Source organism: Mugil cephalus, chromosome 5 (assembly GCF_022458985.1).
Source record: "Mugil cephalus isolate CIBA_MC_2020 chromosome 5, CIBA_Mcephalus_1.1, whole genome shotgun sequence".
Taxonomy (NCBI): Eukaryota; Metazoa; Chordata; class Actinopteri; order Mugiliformes; family Mugilidae; genus Mugil; species Mugil cephalus.
In genome coordinates, this window is record NC_061774.1 from 26106214 (window position 1) to 26130379 (window position 24166).

At 41.8% G+C, this 24166-nt stretch overlaps 1 protein-coding gene across 2 annotated transcripts in view; it reads right to left on the bottom strand.

The window, feature by feature from the left end:
* LOC125007866 (complexin-2-like) overlaps positions 1-19885 on the bottom strand; it is a 55126-nt gene extending 35241 nt beyond the window's left edge. The window contains exons 1-2 of one of the 2 annotated variants that reach the window (XM_047584746.1): positions 19499-19885; positions 18541-18659 (exon numbers count right to left, since the gene is read on the bottom strand). In XM_047584746.1, coding sequence (XP_047440702.1) covers positions 18541-18571 — 31 coding nt within the window. In that variant the 5' untranslated portion in view covers positions 18572-18659; positions 19499-19885. Of the gene's footprint in view, positions 1-18540; positions 18660-18859; positions 19123-19498 lie in introns of those variants that run through there. The other variant, XM_047584745.1, reaches the window with a different exon arrangement.
* Positions 19886-24166: the final 4281 nt, after the last annotated feature.

Consider the following 24166-nt stretch of genomic DNA (forward strand, 5'->3'; position numbering starts at 1 on the left):
AGCAATCTGTGTTTCAAACACCTACAGAGAAGGGCCAGAAAGCTATGATCTATTGCTAAGTTCCTTTCTAAATTGCTTGTTGTGCAAAAAAAAAAAAAAAAACAACCTTTTCTGCTGTAACACACTTCACACTTTAAGTATCGATCTGCTGTAGCTCGATGATAAACTGGAAGACTTTCCCTCAAGAGTTGATGGCTTTATTTGCCAAATGTTTGTCTTTTCTGCTGGGTTTCCTCTAATAATAGCTATAACTTTAGGTCTATTGGTTAAATATTTGTCTTAAATATACTATACATATGAGTAATATGGAAAAAATAAATCTTGTTTTTGATGAATGTTTTAATATCGGCCAACAAAGCTTCAATGAATAAAATGGTGTCAGCGTGACTGCAATGTAATAGTTTTATCAATACAAGCTTCACTATTAAAATAAATAAATGCATTCTTGTATTCTTACATTTTGCAGTATGTTTGGATGTGTGGGTGTCCACAAAGCAGATGTATGCTCCCCCCTCCCACACATACACACAAGAGATGTATAAAAGCCCAGACAGGAGCCCGCTGTGGACCACACATTCAGCTTGAAAGCTTAGAATCGGCTTCAAAACAGGTGATTTTTTATCCTCTAGAGTCATCACCTGAGCTCAGGAGTTTTCTGGGAGACGCATGAATCACACTGTGACTCAGCTTTGAAAGGACCTGCACTAAAATCCTCCACTAGAATGATCTCAAAAACCAAACAAAATTAGAAAAATGCCCTCCGGGATTCATTCCTCTCAAAGCATTTAGGTCTGTAAAAAAAAATTAGTGGTCACACTGTGAATATTAGCATCTGGGAGCTCACAGCTGGCTGCTTGCATTTCCACCTTTCTGCATTAACCACGCCCACTTCCAATTTCTGACCAATCACAGTCCAGTAGGGATGAACGATACCACTATTTTTCCTTTTGATCCGATATCAAGTAATACCAGGGCTAATATCCCGATACCGATATCGATACTTTTAGATGTCTGCTTGTGTACATGGAACTGATGACTTATGAAAAATGCATTTTATAACTGTATAAGAAATAAACAAGCTGCCAACATCAGACTTGTCTTTAATCAGAGCAATTAAAGACAATCTGTGCAAATCAACAAGTCAACTGAAAATCTGAGGAAATCCCATTAATTCTCAATTAAAATGAAAATAAGAACAGTTGCTCTGACTTTAATATAATTCTTTTTGGACCAGACAGATTTGGTCTTCAGGTTAGAACTTGACAGAACTTGGTCACATTCTACTTTCTCCATCATTTCCCATTTTGTTAAGAAACCACAGCATGTTGACACGACTTATGTGTATTTGCCTGTGATGGTTATTTGCGGATGAATATGCGCATCCCTAGTGTCGAGAACAAGCTGTGAGAAGTCGAGGCAGTTCATGAGAAGAAGCCGACCAAAGCTCAGAACTAAGATAGTCCTATATTTCGGTTTCATTTGTTTGTTTCAGATCTCTTTGTCTACTTTCTTCTGATTTCGGTGACGTTTTGATACAATTTTTCCTCAAAAAATGTAATTCTGTTACAGGACTGTCTGTGGACGTAAACATGAGCTAAAATGAGAACAAACTGGAAAATGACTGACAGTTTCATGTCAACCATATTTTCCTACAGCTGGAGTGCCTCAGTTGGGCATTTATTTATTATTATTCCACCATCTGATCAGTAAACTAGAATAAACTCATGCATTTTTGCTCAAGTCTGACATCATGATTCAGGTTTGTGAGAATAAAAAAAACCTAAAAATGCAACAACCATTTAGCCTTGACGTAACAGTGGGTGTGACTTGTTGAGACAATGCATTTGGTTTTGGTTGCAACATCAGAGAATCGGACGATCAGAGTTGTGACACTTTTAGAAATCTGAGCGTGGCCTCTTGTATATATTTGTCTTTGAGTGTTTACCTCAGTGCCACATCTGCCATCGTCGCTTGTTAGCGTTTTTGTCATTTCCTGTCCTGCTTCAGTTGCTGGGGCCAGAGCGGTGAAGGTGGAATTTCCCTGAGACAGATGGTGGATGACGTGGTCACGATCTTATCAGCAGAGTCAAGGCAGTGTCATGTGCCCGCTATACCCCCCCGACCTTAACCATCCTGTGCTTATCCACATGCACGCCACCGGGGCCAAATACCACGAGCTATTAATCCACAGAAACATACAATATCGTGAGTGCGTACATTTTCAGCATGGCTTGGCCCAGTCGGAATCAAACCACAGAAACCTTGGCAGCGTTCGGGACCAAGGGTTGTTCAGAACACTCGCCATATGACGACCAGCGGGACGTAAAGCCTGCCCAGTACGGACCACAAGGAGGAAATATTCATATAGAAATAAACTAGATGTAACATAGTTAGTTTTGTTATGCATATACTAATTACTGCAGAAGTTCCTGATCTCAGACCTTATGATCCAAAGACCTGCTGGCTTTCCTTCTTGCCAGCTAATCACGGACTGATCTACACCTGGGAAGCCATGTGAACGCTGTTAACACCAATTAACCAAGGGGGAAAGCCAGCGGCAGCCTTTACTGTAGTGCACAGAGGAAATGTTTCGCCGAGAAAAAGAGAAGCAAGAATAGTTCATGTTTTAAGTATTGCACTTGTCCGTTTATTTGTATCAAAAACAGCTGTTTTCTGATTGTAACAGAGTTTCTGGAAAAGTCTCTAGATTATTCTTCATTGTTTCTTGGACGGATCCCCACTAATCTTCCCGGGGTCCACAAAGGACATAAAATCTAACATTTGAGCATACAAACAGTCATACATTCATATCAACTATAATGATACACCCACGTACACTTAATAAAACTATACAACTACCTCCAGTCGCCGCTATCATACTAAAAATTCTACTGATTTATTTAGTACTTTCAGTTCATTTCAGTATCAATAATGAATTCCCAGTCTTGTAGTTTGCTGCATTAGATGAGTCATTTTTTAAGAGTCTTGTAAGAAGCAGTCTGCAGATATTCGCTTAGAAAGAAGGTCGACAGATCCTCACGTCTTGTGTTGGTGCAATTTCAAACTGGTTTAGTTATTAAACAAATGTCAATGTTCAGAGAATAAAACAGCGGTGGAGTGTATTTTAGTGTATTTAGAAATAAAAAAAATAAAAAAATTTTCCTGCTAGATTTTTTATTTAGTAGAAAACTGACCAAGTATCACTGCAGTATCGCTTTAGTGTGAATAAGTTGGTTGGGTTCATAACAAGGTCGCATGTCCCCACTTCAAGATGTTTGGAGCATGTAAACATCCATTGTTTCTATATGTAAAGAGAGTTAAATAATGTACCAATCCAACAGTTTTACATCCCTGGGATTATTACCTTTTGTTTATGTTAACGTTATGAGAAAGTCTGTATATTTAGTGGTATTTGAACACTTTCACATGCGCAAGGGATTGAATAATAATAATAATAATAATAATAATAATAATAATAATTCTTCATATCAATTTGCACACAACGATTAAGTTGTTTGAATCTCGGCATCCTGATGTTCAGAACAGTGATCGTTCAACAGTCCCCCATAGACCAGTCCCCCGTAGACTGGTCCAACATAGACCAGTCTACTATAAACCAGTCCACCATAAACCAGTCCACTATAGACCAGTCCACCATAGGTCTTAAAACACTCACATTATGGAGGTAAGACGCTGTAACTGCTGTTCCCTGCTGCCAGACTTTTCGGATGACGTTTTTCATGCTTATTATTAACAGTTTGTTCCTCTAAAAGAGCCTAAATGCTCGGCTTTGAGGGTAAAGATTCCCCAGAGCTCTTAGTGACAGTGAAGATAAAAGCACCGGCTTCGGCTGTAACCTTGACTGAAGCCTCAGAGGGCGCCCGGCTGCCTTTGTTTGTTCCACAAGCTTTCAGCTCAACCTTGCAGGATGCCACATTTCACAAAGTCACCACTCTCATGCCTCCCGATCCACAGCAGCCACACTAAACATCTTTATATGGCCGTGTGCAGGCCGATGGCACACCTGCAGCAAGAGTTTGGAACAGACAGTAGAAGTGTTCTGATTAATGATGCTGCAGAACAAATGGAGCAACACAGTTTAATGGACCTACAGCAGCTCGGCCTGCGGTACACATAATTGATGGGTCTGTTTGTTTTTCATGGACGGCGTGTGTCCTCTGTGAGGCTGCCAGTGGATGTGTGTGGATGCACCGCGCAACCTAAAGGGAACCGCTGCTAACCCTCCGAGTGTTTGTTGACGGCGCTGCAGCTCCAGCTCAGGAGATGATAAGTAATCTAATGCCAGGGCGACATATTGGAGAGGGCGGCCATTTTGGATGCTGGTCAAGAAGGTGCAGCGAAGGTCAGCTGTTGCTTTTTTGCCTTCGCCAGAGATTCACTCATTGTTCTCACCGGGCAGAGCGGCTCAGCGTGTTGCAGCCAAGAGCCAAGAGGAAAATTAGTGATTATCTAAGGAGACGAAGACGTCACGAGATTTATTTTGGGCAACAGTGGTTCCTTTATATGATCTGGCACGAATTTTGGATTGAATGGATATCAAGAAAAGCACCTTCTAGCACAATATTCGTTGTCATGTAAAACAAAAACTCAGAAAAACTAAATACAGTTGGGTTAATTATTAACAGATGGGTTACGCGAACCGTTCATATTTTGAATAGATTTTTGTTCATGTTTGATATAAAACCAACGTGGTGGTGGGCACAGGTGCAGCAGCTTGTGGCTCTACGTTATTTTCGCTGTACAGATGCACTTTGAAGATCATCATCCAAAATAAAAAAAACATTTCCTCTGCACAACAATTTTCAGTTAATTCTGATTTTCCAATCTCAGCGTAGGAGTTCCAGCGATAACAAACCCTGTTCATGTTCTGCATAGATAATGTTTGGTAACTGGTTTTTGGAGGGTTTCCAACCACTGAGTGGGTGTCGCATGTCTTTGGTTGCATCGAACGAACGCGTTGGAGAAATATCTGGTTTCATAATCAAAAGGCTTGTGTTCGCAGAAACCCAATAGGTGGAGTAAACTATGATTTTTTGGAAGGAAGGCAATCGCCTCATGTCCTCACAACGTGGTTGGCTTCTGATAAAATATCTCAATTTCTGTTTTTAGATTCTGGATCAATTTTATGATTTCAGCTACTGTTGTGCAGCAAATTGCATCATTAGCCAGAAGTCGTGGCTAAAGCCTGGACATTAAAGCCATTTGACATAAATCCCATTATATAAATTCTACCAAAACACGCTCCATTGTTTTCCTCTTGAGGAACATCAGAAATATCTACTGTTAATTCTGTATTCTTCATGGCCCTGAAAACTAATATTCAAGAAACCTTAAAAATGTAGACGCAACTAAAAATCAAGCTTTCCTTCCCCTGCAGCTATCTCAATGAGCGTCTGAGCCTTTTAGAAACGTCTCGTTGGCTGAAGTGATTAACCGTGCTGTGTAAATTCTTTTTATCCACATGCTTACACTTGGCCTCGAAGTCACTGCGGAAGAGTTTCCCTCTCTCAAATTCCCCTCACACAAACTAAGCAGCGCTGTTTGATGTTAAATCGACGATAAATGGACCGTTGTGGTCGGCGCAGGGATCTTGCATAATGTAGGTGCAGAATTTCAGGCCTAACAGATGACTCATTTCCTCCCATCACGGTCGCTGCAGAGGTAGAGGGGGAGCCCATCTGTGGTGTGCACGATTGCGACTAATATCTTTGCTCTCTGTGTCTTCGTGGAGGTTTGGTGCATGTGAAACAGCGCTCGTTTTGGCATCTTTACCCAACTTAACATGCAAACATGTGTGTTTATTTGTGCGTGTGCGTTTGAATAATGTCTGAATATGAGTAAGCTTTCCACGTGCATCCTCGTATTTTGGTGATGAGCCATTCGTGGTGGACAGGCATATGTTCATCAGAGCTTGTTTTCGCCATCATGAGTTGATTTTTGCAGCCTGGTGGATCAAACTTCCCCCAGTACATCTGCAGGGGTTGTGAAGGTTTCTGAGCAGCAACAGTGACTCAGTAATTTCTTGGCCAACTTGGTGCAAATAAAAACAAACTCGGCGTCTTTCAGCTCTCCCGCGGGAGCCATTGATAACTTCTCGCCCCTTCCCTCGCGTTCGCGTGTCACGGTGGCAGGCGGCATCTCTTTGCATCAGGATCTCCTGGGAGGGCTCAGCGGGCCGCGACACATCACCGATTCCCTCTGCCCTCGGTTCAGACAGCCGTGCCGCTGCCAGTGTGTTTGTGTGCGTTCGCCAAGTGTACAGCTGCTGACCCCCGCGGAAAGTTCTGGGTGCCGCTGGGCCGGCTGACAGGGACGTCCTGGCCAATTTTTCTGTGCGCTTCCCATCTGTGCACTCGTGCAAATTCAGACCTTTTGTCTAAAAGGGAAGCTAATAAAAGTTGGAAAATAACTAGTGTGAGCGACAAGTTTTTGGACTTTCAAGCCCACATAATCAAAAAGTGGGACATTTTATAAAAGAAGTCTGTAAAATAAAATATATCTCTTATTATTTCCTTTATAATCAAGATAATTCTTTTATTTCTTACACTAATCACCACTTGTATATTAAATTTAAAGACAGTGCAAGCGTATTTGTTGGTAGATGGACAAAAACATTCCTGAGCCGTACGATAAAGGGTTTATTGACATAGCAGGAGTTAGCGCTAACCTGTCTGTGTGTCTAACAGCATCATATTTCTCAGTCCATATCATTATTTTCATTATTATAGAAAAGGAGGAAGCAGGCGTAGGAGGGGCATCGCCCATTATTTGTCGGAGATGGTGACTCATGTCGCCCGAATGAAGGCAGCATTACTGCCAGAGGCCCCATTATCTGCTCTCGTGCATTAGCCACAATAGTCCAGCGCTTTGCTAATCACCGGGCTTAATGGTAGATCATGTGCTCTTGGTTTTCTTCTCATTAAATAGCAAAAAGGTTTCCCTGCAACCTTTAATGGGTTGTGTAGATTAAATATTGATTGAGATTTGCTCGGATATTCATTTGTTTTGAAGAAGAATCAATGAACATAAAATGATAAAGAAAAGCCCAGATGGATTTAGAATCCTATTTCCCGTGCGTTGTCTTAGACGTTTATACTGAGTATTATAAATAAAAAAGAGAAATCGCACAGTCTAAGGGCACATTTACTGTTGCTGTTTGTGTATTTTTTCTTTGCAAAAGCTTGGGATATAACCATCTGATGTAGTAAGTTCATATTTAAGGTGCATCACCTGAGTTTCACCCACCTAGACCAGACCAGAGCAGACCAGGACCACCTCAACTAAAAACGTAGATACTTGATCAATAAAACCAACGTGAAAGCAAAGTCATGGGCCATAAAACCAGAGCAGTAATCTGAAAGATGTTAAAATGCTTGATGCTGATTCACTGAACTGCAGAATTGACATTTTCTCTGAATTTCACTGCCATTTGGGAACATTTCCTTCCAACCTTTATTAATAAAAGAAATATGAATAAATAAGTAAAAATAAAACAAGTGATATAGGTGAGAAACATGAGACAGTAGAGAAACAGTTAAAGGAGAAGGAGTCACAACTGTATTGAAGGCACAAGGCAGACCTACACATTACTGGGAAGCTGGTCATAATGATATGCCTGGTCGCTGTATTATAATAACATGTATGAAACTATGAAAATAAGATGCTGTTGAGCCTTTACATTTCTGAGTACATTCAATCCCACCCGCCCGGCAGACTGTGGGAGTGTGGAAGGATGCCAGGTGGTGGTGTTACAGATTCTGGACATTGATCTCACAAATGTATGCGTCGTAAGTGTTCTGCCAACGGACCTCCGGGCACGAAACGCCCATAAACGGCTGAAGCTGTGCCAGCTCTAAACAGACATCGATGTGCGAGCGTATGTTGTCCTGTTTCATGAAAAAAGAGAGAATACTCAAGGTTGCAAGTTTACTTCTACGTGTACACACAGAACGTGTCAAGTAAACCACGCTAACAGTTCTAGCTGTGATAGCTTATATGACATTTGAAAGCAGCCATCTGAGAGCCAGTGAGTCAACTGCACATTTCAGTGAAAGAAAACCCAGATAACAGCGGCATTGTGCTGAAAACACTGCATGTTGCATGCACGCACACACAATCGAGAGGGTGCTCCATGACGCTAATGTGTGCTATCCAGTCATCCCGCTCACGATAGCGTATAGTTAAGTGTCATGCAGCCTCAGCGTACGCTATTAACCGCTTTCTAGGTCAGAGCATGAATCAGTAATAAGCATCAGCAGCCCTCATGCAGAACGGCGTCTCTCTGCTCCCCGGCGACGCAAGTGTTTTGATTCCCTGAACTCCCCACCAAGATCAGACAAAATCCATTTGGAGACGTAATTAGCATCGAGGAGTAAGAGAAGAACGGAGGCGTTTGTATGTTTAGGTTTATTCCTCTGCACGGATGTCTGAACGTGTGCTTTTAGCGCGTTTTATTGCAGCGGTGCACGTGTTTGTTTATTAGTCTCGAGAAGCGAGCGAATCTATATTTGCGAAATAACACAAACAGCTTTGAAGTTAATTAGCCAGTGACAGGAAATCTCTCACCTGTTCACACAGAGTAAAGGGCAATGTCATTAAAACACAGGAATAATGAAATTAAGCGAAAGATCAACAGCATCGGGCGAATTAGCTAACGATCAATTCAAATCACAGCTTTGGAAAAATCTGGCTTAAATTGGATGCAGTTAATCAGTGGCTCCAATTAATATAAAAGGAATTACAAAAGTATGACTTGCTAAACAATCTGCTTTGTCTGTGAGTTTGTTTTACTGTATTATCTGCAGTTTTGGAGGCGGGTTCGAGTCCGACTCAGGCCTTTCTGGGTGGAGTTTGCATGTTCTCCATGCGTCTGTGTGGGTTTTCTCCAGGTACTCTGGTTTCCTCCCACCTTCGGTGAGGCTAAATTGACCCTAGGTGTGATTTGTGTAGCGACGCATTGTCCATATTTATATACAGTCTATGGTGGAGAAAATCAGAATACTTTATTAATCCTTCAAGTAAATACTTTTGTTTTGTTGCCCTTATAAAGTGACAGTTGCAAAGAGACAGAATAAAATACAAATGATAAATAATATAAAAACATTCTAAATATTGCATGAGGAGAGCTCAAGAAGAAGTATATCTATACATCTTCCCATCTATATATTATTTATTAATTTTTTTAACTTATTTTTGCCAAAACCCAAAATGTTCGTGTCTAGATTCCGAATGAACTTAGTGATGCAGTAAATGTTGAACAAGCAGATCGTCCCCCAGGCAAAGGTTGAGACCAAAACTGAGCTAAAAGAGAATATTTTTCTATCTATCTATGTTTGTCTGAGTGGAAAATAAATACTGTATGTTGCTCTTGCATGTCCGTAAAGGAAACTCCAGCCTTAACCTGATGATATGTCAGTGTCAAAATACACAAGTAAGGTCAGACTTCAATCAGGACTGAAATCACTCGGGTTCATTAATGTTCTTGCCCGTCTATTTTGTACATCCTAAGCAGGTTAAAGACTGAGAGAGAACTAAACTGCTTCTCATTCCTTTCATGCCAGTTGTGAATGTTTCCCCACCGTACACACCTCCGAGACTGTTTATGTTGAAAATGAAAGTGTTTGATTGACAGGTGAGTTGGCCTCATGGGGATTCCCTCTGCAGCTGACAGGCTGCCCACCCTTGGCGGGCTGTTGCAGGGCAGAAAACCCCCCACAGACTGTTGAATGTCAATCTGTTGTCATTACCACATAAGCGAGGAAGATAATTCAGATCTGCACAAAGAGCGTCTGCAACAAAACAAATGCACAGCTGACATACGTCCATCTGATATCTACGTTGTTAGAGGAAACTGTGCTGTATTCGTTTCACTTTTTAACTTGATCACAGTAGCTTTGACTGATGGGAACTCAAGGTGCTTCTTAAGTTACCATCATAAAATGTTCTGGACACGGTTTCTGAAGTGGACTGAAGTGACTCCAGTATCAGAAATGTCCCCCGGGTCGGTCTCTGTCACTTGCTCCTCGATTATAACTCAGGCCACACTCGTAGTGTGACATGAAGACCTCCGGGGTGACTCGCTGGACCGTGATAACAAGTAAAGTATGGAAACATCAATCATCTTCAGACCGACAGTCTTTGTAAAACCGGAACCTTCAGCGGATCCAGGTGAAAGAGTATGAGGCAGAGGGGGAGAGAGTTATGAAAGCATTCCACATCTATCCCCCGAGTGGGAATGAATTCATAAATAATAACTTATATTTGAAGCACCAACATTATTTTGGTGTTTGCATCAAATGTTAAAAGTTCCTAGAATAGCCACTTGAGGAGGAGGTGAAGGAGGAGGAGGAAGTGAGCCAGTCCCGTATACCTCCATGTTAGCAGAACATGTTTACAGCCTGGCACAAAAAACAGTTTGGGTCTCTATCATAGACTGTATGAATATAGATGAACTGGGGAGCTGCTCCTCAAAAGCCAAAAGCAAGCAGAGCTCCCCCTGGTGGCTGGCTGCAGAATAGGAGATTAATATATAAGCTTAAGCTCCACCTCCCCCATGTTAGTGGGCGGGGCTTGGGCTGAACTAAAACACTAAAATACACATCAAATCATTTTTTTTTTCAAAGCTTTCATCCATCTTTAGCTGCAGGACTGTGATCACAGGGAAACTATAGAGTCAGTTCCAGGGTCAGCGATGTCAAACCATCTGGAACCGGTCACTCACTTGTGAAATGAAACTGAATCTGCGTTTGATCTCCATGCATTAATTACACAATACTAAAGTTTAATCTAAAACAACAACCAAAAAAACAACAAAACAGTGATTGTCTGATTCTGTCTTGAGTTGATTAAAACACTCCTGCCTGTGATAACAGGCCCCAAGAGAAAGGAACATTCGTGGGATACAAACGAAATCTATAACTAATTGGGGGAAAGTTTCGCAAGTTGGGTTCCCTTCATTTTAACATGTAAATACGCTCAAAGTTTAATTAAGAGGAAGGGATTCTTTTCACGAGGATCAAGGATTAAAATCTTGAGCTCCGTATTTTATATTTTAAATGTTCAGTGTGTATAATCTCTACACAAGTAGCTCAGAGGTGTAATACAGTTTCTTGTTCAATGATAATGAACCTTGTCTTTCTGCTCATGGATTACATCGAAATCTTTTTACAATTTTAAGAACTTTACAGACACGGACTGGCTTATTACTAAATGAGATATTCGAACATTTACATACTTGCCTCAAGTATGTCAGTAATGCAGAGTTTGCGCCTCAAAGATGAAACATAATGTTTCTTAAGCTGAGTTGCGTTTCATATGAGTTTTATATTGTCTACACAAGCTGTGCACCGTGCATGATTAAAACCACTGTGCTGTGCAGATGTCTAAAGAGGCCAAATATCATCACCGCACATCAATTTATCAGGATTATGTCGCTTGTCTTCTCAGCTCGTTTCTTTGGATTGGGTTAAAATGGGCTGGTATCCACCGTAAAACATTATTCCTGTGTGTCAAGTCAGCTGAAAGCCAGTTAAGTGTGAAGAAGCTCATCTGAATTGCTGGTGGAGAGAATGCCCGCCCATGCACAAAGGTTTTATATGTGGCGTTATCTGAGCTCGTGCTTAAAAGGACTATTCCTGTGAGGTGTTCCACCTATTCTGCTACTGGTCCGAATTAAACGACAGAAAGAAAAAAAAAAGAAAATGCAAAAGTAATCTTTGAAGGCTGTCCTGTTCTCGGTGTAGCAGAAGGGATTTAATAACACGCTGTAATATCACAACGCCGCCGACTGGAGATTCACAAATCAGTGTCCTGTGGCCACGGTTCCACAGTTTAAATCAAAGCTTAATCTGAAAAGAAAAAAGAAAATATTCATAGTTTTGCAATCAACTCTCTACTTGCCGTAGCTGTGTATGGGAGGGTCCTGCTGCTCTTTTAACAATGGGCTGATGAAGGCCATGCCTGCAGCTCTAACAGACACATTCATATCTGGCTCATTAGAGCGTGATGAATAACAGGGAGAGTACAAGTGGAAGATAAAAATAAAGGAAATGTGGACAAGCACAGAGGAACTGCATGCAGAAGAGTTGCACTTAAAGGCTAATAATGAGCAGATATAGATTTGTTAAGTACATTATGTCCATTATGTTAGTATTTAAAGTCCTTTTTGTAGTAAGTAAACATGAGTACATATAGCACCAGAGGGCTTCGCGAGGTCACACCACAGTTATATATCGTCATATAGCCACACATCCTCCAGGTTCCTCAGCTAATCCTAATTAGTCCTTTAGGATAATTGTGCTTTATCTCCTCTGTGACCACACAACCAGTGCACAGGGAAATGCCTCATGTACTATACTGTCCTGCATTTTGACAGTGGCACTACATCAGCGTTAGCAGTCATCAGAGTTGATGATGATTTAATGCCCCTTATTAGGGCTTTTATTAGGACCATGTCTGCACACAAACACGACCTTTAATTAGTTCGATATGATGCACTGAATGTGTGCATTAAAATACTATTTCCAGCATTGGTTCATCTGATTTAAGGTTTTTACTGAAACCACTGGTCAGCTTCAAATGTTCAGTGTGTTATTTAACACAATTAACAATATTTTTTGAGGCAAGACAGTGATAAAGAATCTACTGTTTGTAGAGTTGAAGTTAGCCTGGTATAACACACTCATCAGAATACCAGTGCAAACAAGTAATGTAAATTATAAAGGCTAAAGCTAATGCTAAAAAGGATAATGAAAGAATGAGGCATGAGTTGGGAATATTGAAATTTATCCTCATAAGTATTAGCTTAGGAACCACATTCAGTTCTTATCTGAATATGACTGAGTTAAACTACAATTTGGATTTTATTTTTTTTTATTTTATTTCCTCCGTACTCACTCGTGTTTTTGTTGAATTAATACTACACTTTGCACTACCTCCGCCAGTTAGGAAATGTTAGATTATACACTGTGTGTTTTAGTTTAGTGTTTTAGTTTAGCCCAAGCCCCGCCCACTAACATGGAGGAGGTGGAGCTTACGACCTATACTGCAGCCTCCAGCCACCAGGGGGAGCTCTACTTGCCGTGGCTTCACTTTTGAGGAGCAGTTCCTCATTTTAAGTGCTTAATATAATATAATATTATGGGGCAAGGAACCATATTTGGTAACTTCATCACATGTTAAATGTCTAATGTACAGGGTCCACTTCTGCACGAACGCTGAGCATAAGTACTTTATTAGGAACCATGAAGAAGAAGAAGTGTCCTAATGTTGTCTAATGTGATAAACAAAGTGTCTGAATCAGCTCTTATGCTCTAAAATACATGTTTACATCTGTTGACATCTTAAGGGACCACAATATGGTGAATTCATTAATCTAGATTTTCTACATGAAAATCAGAAATTTTGAAAGACTTCACAAAAGTCTTCAAAAGTCTTCTCCTGACCTTCAATAACATATAATAATAATAATAATCTGGGGTTGAAATTTTGAAGCACTTCAGTGAGTGCCCTTAAAAGGGTTAGAATAACAGTGATAAGTTTAATTTTAGTTATAGAAACGGGATGTGACATCATGATCACTACAGGTTGCCATGCCAACTGCTCCATGAAGCGAGTTTTTAAAAAAGTACATCATTAGTATTATATCTACTGTCTATTTCTTCATCAACGTGTCAGTGGGTTTGAATTCGGTGTTTATATGCAGCTGGTGTCTCTTTCTGAGTCTCACTTGGGAACCCACACACACACACACACACACACACACACACACACACACACACAGACACACACACGCACACACACACACTGACACTCTTGCACTTTATCATCTAATACCAGCTAAAGCCAACTACTAAGGTCCAGCCTAGTCTGTCTGTTTGTCACACACGTTGCCGATGTTGCCCCCACCACACACACACACACACACACACACACACACACACACACACACACATACACACTACATACACACACACTCGCACACAACGTGGCTGCATGTTTGGGATTTACTTGCTTTGCCCTTTAGATTTACTGTAATTGTTGATGGAAGGGAGCGGGAAAGAAAAGGAAGGGGGAAGTTAAATGGAAGAAGGGAGGAGAAAAGACGTGATGGAGGGAATGATGGAGTGAAATGAGGGAGGGTTAAGGGTCTGTGCCGGAGGGTGGGAGGGAGGGAGGGAGAGAGATGGAGTGGAGGGGTGGAGGAAGTGTGAGAGGTTGCAACAGTAGGTGAAATAAAAGTAAGAAGAAATGCGACGCAGAGGCTGAACAGATGAAAATGAGCAAGAGGAAAGAAGAGAAATGAAAAGAAGTGGAGGTGGGAGGAGAAAAAGTCGGAGGCTGCAGACGATGGAAAATATCTCCCATTAAACAGAGATTACAGCGGCCGCCCGCCGGCCCAGGGTACAGCGTGACTTTACAACCCCGGCCGTCAGCCGCTGATGATATAACACTCAGTTTTAAAGATCAATTTGTCACTTTTCATCTCCTCCTACACCTCATTCTCCTCCTCCTCCTCCTCCTCCTCTTCCTCCGGGGGCCGAGGGCAAAGATGCTAGAAGAAGAAGAGGAGGAGGAGGAAGGAAGGAGGAAGGAGGATGAGGGCCGTGTTTTAGCTTTACTGAAAGGAAGTGTTGAGAACGAGACGGCTTCTATTTACGAGCACTTCTGACGATGGCATGTGCAATAAATCCCCCCTCTCCCCACAATGGTTTCTCTTAATAAGTCCTTCATTTGTCCTGACTTTTTCCACTGATGAGCAAAAGAAAGCTCCAGTTAAGTTTGTTTGGTGCTTAAATAATAAAACCACCCGAGACTCTGCGTCCTCATATGGGAACATGACGTTTTAGATGTTATTGCAGCTTATTCTGCTTCATTAGTGGACAATTTAGTCTGCCATCTTGTGGTGGCAAAGGTTATTTATTTATGCTTATTAACGGTTCTAGTTTGATATAACTCACAAATTCTACCAATAGCAACAAGCTACAACGTCGCTAATTAGCAAGTACTCATTTGAGGACGTTGGGACTTCATTGTTGAATTCAGTTCTGTCTTTGCACAGTCATGTTTAGGTATTAAAATTACACTTTTTAGAGTTCAGTATAGTTGCGGGTCGAGGTCAGTCAAGATGGACATTGCAGAGCCTGGATAGCTCAGTCGGGGGAGCATCACCATTTAAGGTGGTATCGTATGGGGAGCAGAGGCTCGGCTTTGCCTTGTCAGTACCTGCAACAAGCACCTAAAGCCCCAAACTGCTCCCACGAGAGGCAGCACAGTGAAGGAACGGATGGTCAAATGCAGAGAATTTCAACTCATGTTATCAAATTCATACACATATTTCTTTATGGCTTTAAGGCTTTTTGTGCTTGTCTTACAACTCGTAGGAAGGCAGGAAGATACCACCACTAACGTGTCAGTAATGATCTTGAAGATATAAGTTGTTCCTCCCTAAAATTGTGCAAGAAAGCTGATGGATTATAACACATAACGTGATCTGTGTTGGCTTCTCCTCTTTTGTAATATCGGTTTTCTCACCAGAGGCCCAGTTTTTTCCACCAGTTGGCAGCGGCGTTTGTTTGACTGGCTGCACATAGACACATTACAAAATAACCAGCTCTGTTCTTAAGCCTCCTGCTGTTACTGGACAAAAAAAAAACTCTCTGATCTATGACTTGCATTTTTAAAAAGATGAAATGCTCACAGGTGACAGATGAACGCCTCCTCGGCGCCCAGCGAGGTGACCTTGCTCTTCACTGTACTAAACAGACAGAATACAAATCAGGACCCGAGATGGGAGCAGATGGAGTGTTAGTTTCTCCTCGGAGCGTGCAGAGTGAAAGGGAAGTGAGATAATAGCCCTCAGTTAATCCACTGCACACTGAAAACTCATTACTCCTTAAGAAAACTTGTTCCCCGAGATGGAAAGGAACGCTCGTAAGGTTGAAGAGCTTGGCACAACCTGCCGGGGGTTTCCTCACGTGTGAAATCTCCTTCGCGCAGAGTGCGGCCAATTTATCTCGTCTTTATTGACTGGGAGCTTCATGTCGTATCACCGCCTGGCAGCGTTCGCCACAACCTCCCCAAAGACACGACGCAGGACCTGGCACGAACATGCAGCGTGGACCAGACGCCATTATTTAGATTTTTATCATTTTAATTCCTCCATTAATTATCACTGAGTATCTTGTGCATGATATAACGATTGTGTTTGTCGTGGTTTAGTTTGGATGCAGCTCCTCCCACCGTCCAAAGACATGCTCGTTAGGTTTATCTGTGATTATAAACTGGTCGTAGGTGTGAGTGTGAATGGTTGTGCGTCTCTCTGAGTGTGTGTGTGTGTGTTAGCCCTGAGATCGACCTATAGACCTGTCCAGCCTCTCATGGAGGCTCCAGCCCCCCCCCCCATGACCCTTCAGGGGACAAGCAATTACAGAAAATGAATGAATGAGTTTCGATGCAGTTAGATTGTGAGCTGCTGCGATACATCATCTATTAACAGGGAAGCAAGTTTCACATTTCAGACATGATGGCTTACAAACATCAACTAATTGATTTTTCATGACTCAATGGAGGTCAATGGCTTCCCGTACCAACAGCACCAGAAAAAATTTAAGTAATGTGAAGGATGAATGATTTTGATCTTTTAAAAAGAAATCAATCCCATTTTTTATTATATTCTACTGTCTGTAGCTCAATAAATGCTAGACCATACTGCTTTTCTGTAAATTATTAATCAGTGGTTTTGCGATCTAAATACATTTTTAATGTATTTTTATAACTGTATTCAATCAGAAATACCTCACTGGGGGGAAACAAAAAACAGAAGAAGAAAAGACAGACCTATACCCCATGAACAACAGTGCACCAGCCCAGCTCAACAGACTGTAATTTTAACAGCGTTCCACAGGGAGGTCTGTTTCAGAGGTAGGTGGAGCTTCAGAGTCAGCGTCCGTCCAGTGAAGTGGATCCTGTTCTGTGTCACACTTTCCACCGTCCATCCCCTCCAGGGACACGGTGATATCTGCATGAATCTACGCACACGCTCATGTTATGTCACGTAATGGAAGTCAACGGGGGAAAAGATGACCACAACGCAAAGTCTTCTCCACATATATTAAACGAAAACTGCAGCTGATCTGAAATTTCAAAATGTTCCCAGCTCAGATTTGACGTGAAGTGAAGGAGGAGACCTTCAGGTTTAGGGGGATCTTCCTTCTCCCATGAGAGCTGATTTATTATGCATGACATCAGGTTACAAGTTACATCAACCAATGAAGAAGAGCAACTACCTTTTTTTTTATAGATTTCAGTGAGGCCATTTTTAGAAAAGGGAAAGTGTGGAATTTATTTTGTCAACTTTCATGTGACACATTTCTGCATGGGTGCAACTCAAGGTCAAAAATTCTTCTTACAGAGCCTGGGTAGCTCAGATGATAGAGCATCAGACTTTTAATCTGAGGGTCCAGGGTTCAGGCGTGTTTGAGTTTTAAGGAAGCTGTGGCGTAGTGCGCTAGAAAAACAGCTTTGCGTTCCCACCTCCCACAAGGGGCAGCACAGTGCACACACCACTGCTTGAAAGGATGGGTGGTCAAATGCAGAGAATTTCATCTTGTGGTATCAAATGCATATAAAAGTCCTTTCTTTTAAACTTATTTTGTGTATCTATGGAGGCAAAGGGCTTGAAACCAGATTTTCAAAGCCTTCAAAATGTATACATATCTCTTTATGGCAACGATATTTTTTGTACTTTTCATGTCTTAGCGCAGAGACCGTTTAGCTCTTGAAGATACAAATATTCGCTCTAACTGTCCCCTATACAAGCAAAATCAGCGAGCAGCTTCACTCCGCGGTGAAAACCACTCATGCCCTTCAACCTTCCTCTGAACCATCTGCATATTCACACACGATGACAAGTTCTTTCAAAATGCATTACTCTGTTGTGATAATTTCATGTCCGGGGAGTCGTTGGGGGCGCAAGCAATTAGAAAACTGCTGCATGTTGGAATGAAATTACTGAAGATTAGATTCCGCCTTATTATCTTTTCCCCCTCCGTCAGGTGGAAAATGTGTACTCAGCATGTCGAGATAAGAGTCGCCGCATGCAGCGTCCGGTGAGGACACGCCACGCAACCTGATTAATGGGAAGTCTGAGCCACGGAAAGAAAAGACCTGGTTTGACACCTCTCCGCCCGGATATGAAATGCCCTTTTGACTACTACGCTTTAGTCAGCGTTACAAATCACTAGCCTGTTAACGTGCTCAGCGAGCCCCCAGGGGCCAACATGTGTGCATGTAGCCAACAGCAGATACAGAAAAAGCAAAGGAAAAAACAGCATCAAATCGCATAAAGAGAAAACGAGATATTGAACGAATGTCTTCACCTGTAAGTGAAGTATGTGTGAACTAGTACAGAAGCAAAATTGCAAAACGGACCAAGAAGGTGAGAACTTCGGAGTAAAAAACAAAAAAAAACCCAAAACCTCCAGAGAAGCAGAATCAGCAGTGAGACAAAAGGTGACTTACCCCCCAACGCTTGCTTCATAACGAAATTCATGATGATGGCTTTTAATTCCCTGCCTTCCTTATCCGAGCGATGTTACATTCAATAGTTGCGCAAAAGTAGAAGTCCTTCGTTGCCAAATCTGGAAGACAAATGCGCAAAAATAGAAATATTAAAGAATTAGTTCTGAAATGTTTTTGCGTAGATGACATATACAGTCACATATGCGCACTATTTATGTGTTTCTTCTATGCGCCGATTGAAGGACGCCAAGGTCAATGGTTCAACCTGAACGCAAAGAGAAACTAAGAAAACCGTCAACAGATCTCCAAAACTACTAACCAAAAATCACCAGCTATCGTTCAATATCCACTTGCAAATGTGGCGCTTTTTAAAAAAATGTTTCCGGACAGCTGTTTTTTTTATGTTGTTGTTGTTGTCAGGGAGTGACTGGAGAGCGCGTCACGACAGTCCGTGACAACCTCTGTGTATCCGAGCTTTGACTGCACTCAATCGAGTTTTGAGAAAGTGCGCGGTGCAAGTCCTCGGCTTGGCAGGACGCTCTGTTGTCATGCATGTGGACTAAACCACTCCTGTGTGTTTTTCCTGATCATGTGGTAAAACTTTCCATCCTCCATTGGAGGGGCATTGGACTCAGCCATCCCACTCCGGCGTCAGAAAAGAATAATTAAAATAAATAAATAAATGAAATAAAAATAAACGGTGCTCGCACGGCGCTTTAATTAGGCGCAAAGTGGTGCGTGCGCGTGCGGCTACGGCTGCATACGCGTTACATGTGCAGCAAAATATGTTCAGCGTCGACCGTGTTGTGCATACGCGACGAGGCAGAGACGGTGCGAAAAGCAGAGACACAGATGCACTTCCTCGTACGATCGGAGGCTGATTTCAGCACCACCGGCGGCGGATAGCTCCACGAGCCGGAGAAATGTGCCAAAGCGGCCGCGTCGAGCATCGATTTACCTCCGTCCTGCGACCGCCTGGAATCCTCCTCACACACTCACACACCAACACAGGGATCAGAGGAGCTGAGCTTCACCCTCAGGAACGAAGTTATCCTGCAGCAGGTAACAGCAGCTCGGGTTAATCTAACTGCTCGTCCCTTGCATCTCCGGCTCCAGGGGGTTGGTAAAAAATATATATATATATATATATATAAAATAAAGGACGTCCTTGGTGCTTCCTCTTGCGCGCCGCTTCGTCTTCCTGCACACACACACACACACGCACACACACACGCGCGCTCACACTCTCACACACGTAGAGAGAAAGGGAAAGAAGAGGAGGAGTGGAGGGGGGTGGTGGTGGTTTGGTGAAGCAGCTGCCGTTGGGAGGGAGCGACTGAATCACATGGAGGGCTGGAGAGAGAAACGTCCCACTAACGTCCCCCTGACCGATAGAGAGGGATCTATTATTCAGTCTTGACGGTGGCTGGCTGCTCCGTCCTACAGCACCGCCCCCCTCCAACTCCTCTATCTCTGCAACGGGAAGGGGGGACTCGGATCGCACTTAAAACGGTAGTGCAGAATATGAGCCACCGGGAATTTGATTGGAATTCACATTGTAGCTTCACGTCTCCTGGTTTGCGCGATGCATCCAGGTGCTGCCATGTGCAATTCACAGTGTATTCCAGTGCGGTTTCTTCAATGCTGCTGCGGGGAATTCCAGTGAGTAGGTGGTGCTTATTAGTTGACGACAATAATCACAACAGAACACAGTCACAACATGATTTTCCTGTGGACGTTAAACATAGCAGAGGTGCGCACAGATTCTGGGAGGAACAGGGGCGAGAGGGAACCCGAGGAACCTCTTCTGATCCAGAGTCGTTTCAAATGGAGACTCCAGCATCCGAAGCCCAGTACACGAGTTTATTGAGGCCGTGGGTTTGCGCACGTACCACTGGTGCTATTTGTTGAGGCTTGCAGCTGCAACAGAAAGAGAGAGCAGCAAATGCAAATCTCAGCTTTTAATCGGAAAAAATGCAAAACTGTGCAAAAAATGAACAGTTGAAAAAAAGCAACAAAATTCTGGTTTCCTGTCTTATATAAAGGTGCAAAAATGAGCTTTTCTTATACAGAATTCATTACAAACAAGCAGTTTAATCAATTAAGAGGCACTTTCTTCACATGATAAAGTATAAGATTAGAGTCCCAGCTGATGGATTCTCATGGTAAGCACAGAGGTGATACCAGGTCTTCACACATTTTATAACCACACAGCTTTGATCCTTACAGATTTTTAAAATGAATATGTAACTCGTGACCCTTTTAGGTGGTGAATGGGAGTTTATGTGAAGTTTTATTGAGCATCATTCAGTTTTTATAGTCATCGAGCTTGAGTGGACAATAACCGAGGTCACATCCATATTTATATTTTTCTGTTATTCAACACCGTGTTGAATATCGCTGCTGAATCACAAAAAATGAAAGAAATATAAATGAATGTGTCTTGAAAATATATATATTAAACATATTTATGAATTTTTACACTACATGGAATAAAACATGGTGAAAGAATTCAAACTCTTTCACTGTGAAACATTTCAAGTCAGTAAAACTTAGAAACAAACGTCCATCTGCTGAAAAATGTGACAAACTCTATGTTTCAAGTCAGAAAGTTGAGTTATTAATGATCATTTTTTGTTTCAACTCGATACTGTGAGTTCATATTTTTACCTTACTAGTTATTAGGTTACATTATCCACTGAAGAAATCTCATTTGATCTTGTCAAATGAATTCCTAGTTCCCTTTACTATTTCTACTCACATTTCCAAGTTCAGATCAATTTAACTAATTTCATATCAGCTACTATTTTAAGTTACTAACGTGTGTGTTTCTACTTAGATTTCACATCTTAACAACTAATTGCAAGTTTTAAAGTTTAGGTAAACTTCAGACAGATTCATCTCACATCCCGCCAGAAATTTGTCCTTTATTTTATTTAGGCCGTTTATAGAGGAGGACATTCAAATTTCATCAACCAAAAACAGCAGCTTTGGAACTAAAATCCATGTGTGGTGCCAATATTTTAGCTGACGTCGTAATACAGTGGTTTAATCCTCTTTTGTTGAGCCTTATTTTAAAGGTATCAATATTTTATACTAATAGCCTTAAAGACATTAGAGTTAAATGAACACTGACCACAGACGAAAGTCACAAGCAATCAAGATAATGGATTCATTTAAATTTAAGTTTAGAAAACTTATTAAATTGAGTTTAATATCAAAAACTTGTGATGAATGTTGGAGTTAAAGAGAAGGAAAATATTCATGTTACTTAATGGGGCTGTAATGTTTTTCAGTGTACAGACATAATGTGATTGTTTTTTATTTTTTGAGACTGATTCGGTTCATTTTTCCACTTGGTTCCCAGCTCATTATGCTTCTTCTCATCAGGATCTTGCTGAAGTTGAACCCCTGATCTCTTCAGCAACACCAAACACAATTCAGTATTAAACCTTTTTTCAGATACATGATGTGTTCTGCAAATTTATGCAAAGCCTTGACACCAAAATTCCACATCACACACCCTTTCAGCCGTTCCTCATTTATCCTGTTCAGCATTCATGGATGTTCTTTGGTTCCCACTTATTTGTATGAAAAAAATGGTGCCAACTCCAAAGCGCTTCACTGTTCGGTTGCGTAGCAGGGACTTGACATGTTTCCGGGAATTAGGCTGCGTGTAGAGAATTTTAATCCCCGCTTTCGTTTTATCTCACTTCATTTGAGGAATCTCGCTAACAAAAGCCAGAGCTGACTGCCAAACTCAGGTAATTAGCCTTCCTCAATTTCCTCGCCGCGGTGTTTCCTGCAAATGCCGAGGCTCAGGTGGCGATAACGTCACGTCAGTTCCACCTGTGTTAGTGTGTGTTACTGCACATACGTGACGTTTGACTGGGAGCCCTGAGTTCCCGGGAATCCCTGCAAAAGCAAAGGGTACTAACCTGCATGGGAGTATTTTGTACCAGGTTAAAGCAGCACGCAGCGTGATTTTTATAGTAGAAATACAGTCATTGAAAAGTGATGCTTTGAATAGGAAGGAAAAAAGGTTTAAAGCCTTGACCGCCAGCATAAAGAAATGGAGAGAAGGAGTGAAATAATGTTTATTTCATTTCACTTGTAATCCCTCAGTCATTTTCTCCATTGTATAAAGTTGTTTAAATATGGGCATGAAGTGAAGGAATGCTGGGAGATCCAGTTTTGAATTATATAGCAAATTGATTTCATATATTTGAGCCTGATGAATATTGGGCTGTTTTATTTTATTTTAAAGATAATAAGGAAAAACACACAATTAGGTTTTTATATGTTTGGCTGTTTACCAGAACATGTTGAGGATACAGTTGTACACTCAGTATGGGCTTAAAGTTCAGACTCTCAGCTGTAATTTGATGGTGTTCACATCCACATTGGATGGATCGTTTAGAAACTGCAACTCCTTAATAAGTAGCCACCTTTTTTTTCAAGGGGCCAAAAGTAACTGGACAACTGACTCAGGCTGAACAAAAAGAAGATCATTGTCAGATCATCCCATCAGAGGGACAGTGGAGATGTGGCCAAAGCAAGAGTTTTGTACATTCTTAGAAAAGGAAAGCACACTGGTGACCTCAGGAACTCTAAATGGAGAAGATTTCATGTGAGCAAATACAGAGGGTTCACCACAAGGTGCTAACCATCAATCAGCCTCAAAAATAGAAAGGACGGATTAAAAATTCAGCCCAGTTCTAGGACAGCATTATGTGGACAAAGCAATGGATGACTAAGATCTTGGCCTTGGTGAGACCTTCACCAAGACCCACAAGCATGCAACTTACCTAGCATCTACTCTTATGCAACCTAGCATCTACTCTTTGTGGAGAACCACCTACGCTTCACCGGCATATCGATGATCCTACAGATGTCCTTGGTTGGCACCTGCCTTGAAAGCAGTGGACAACCCTGAACTGGCTGAAGACAGGCGTAGGACGCTTCCGCGCACCAATGCAGAGGTGGGGTCTAGTGGACAGCTCCCACTGTGAATGCAGAGACCCACTGAGGACTGTGGAACATGTGATGACCATCTGCTCCACAAATGATGATCATGGCCTAATTGACCTGGATAATGACGCACTGGATTTGCATATGCAAAAAAAAAGAAGAAGACAAACTAAGATCAGCCTGTACCAGAATGATGGGAAGAAAGACGTATGCAGAAGGCTTGGACCACATCTTCTGTAAAACATGGTGGGCACAGTGTGAATGGCATGGGCATGCAGGGTTTCCAACGATACTGGGTCACTGAGTTTATTGATGATGTGACAGGAGACGAAAGCAGCCAAATAAATTCTAAAGAGACTTTCTCCTCAGATTCAGCCAAATGCACCAAAGTTAATTGGATGACACTTCACAGTACCAATGCACAATCACACAAAACATACTGCAAAAGCAACCCAGGAGATTTTTAAGGCAAAGAAATGGAATATTTCACATCTCAACCCAATCGAGCAAGAAATTTCACTTATTTAAGGCAAAACTTAGGGCAGGAAGACAAACAAGCAACACCTGAAGGCAGCTGCAGTAAAGGCAAAGCGACACAAAGGAGGAAACCCAACGTTTGATGGCGTCCAGACTTCAGGGAGTCATGTCCTCTCAA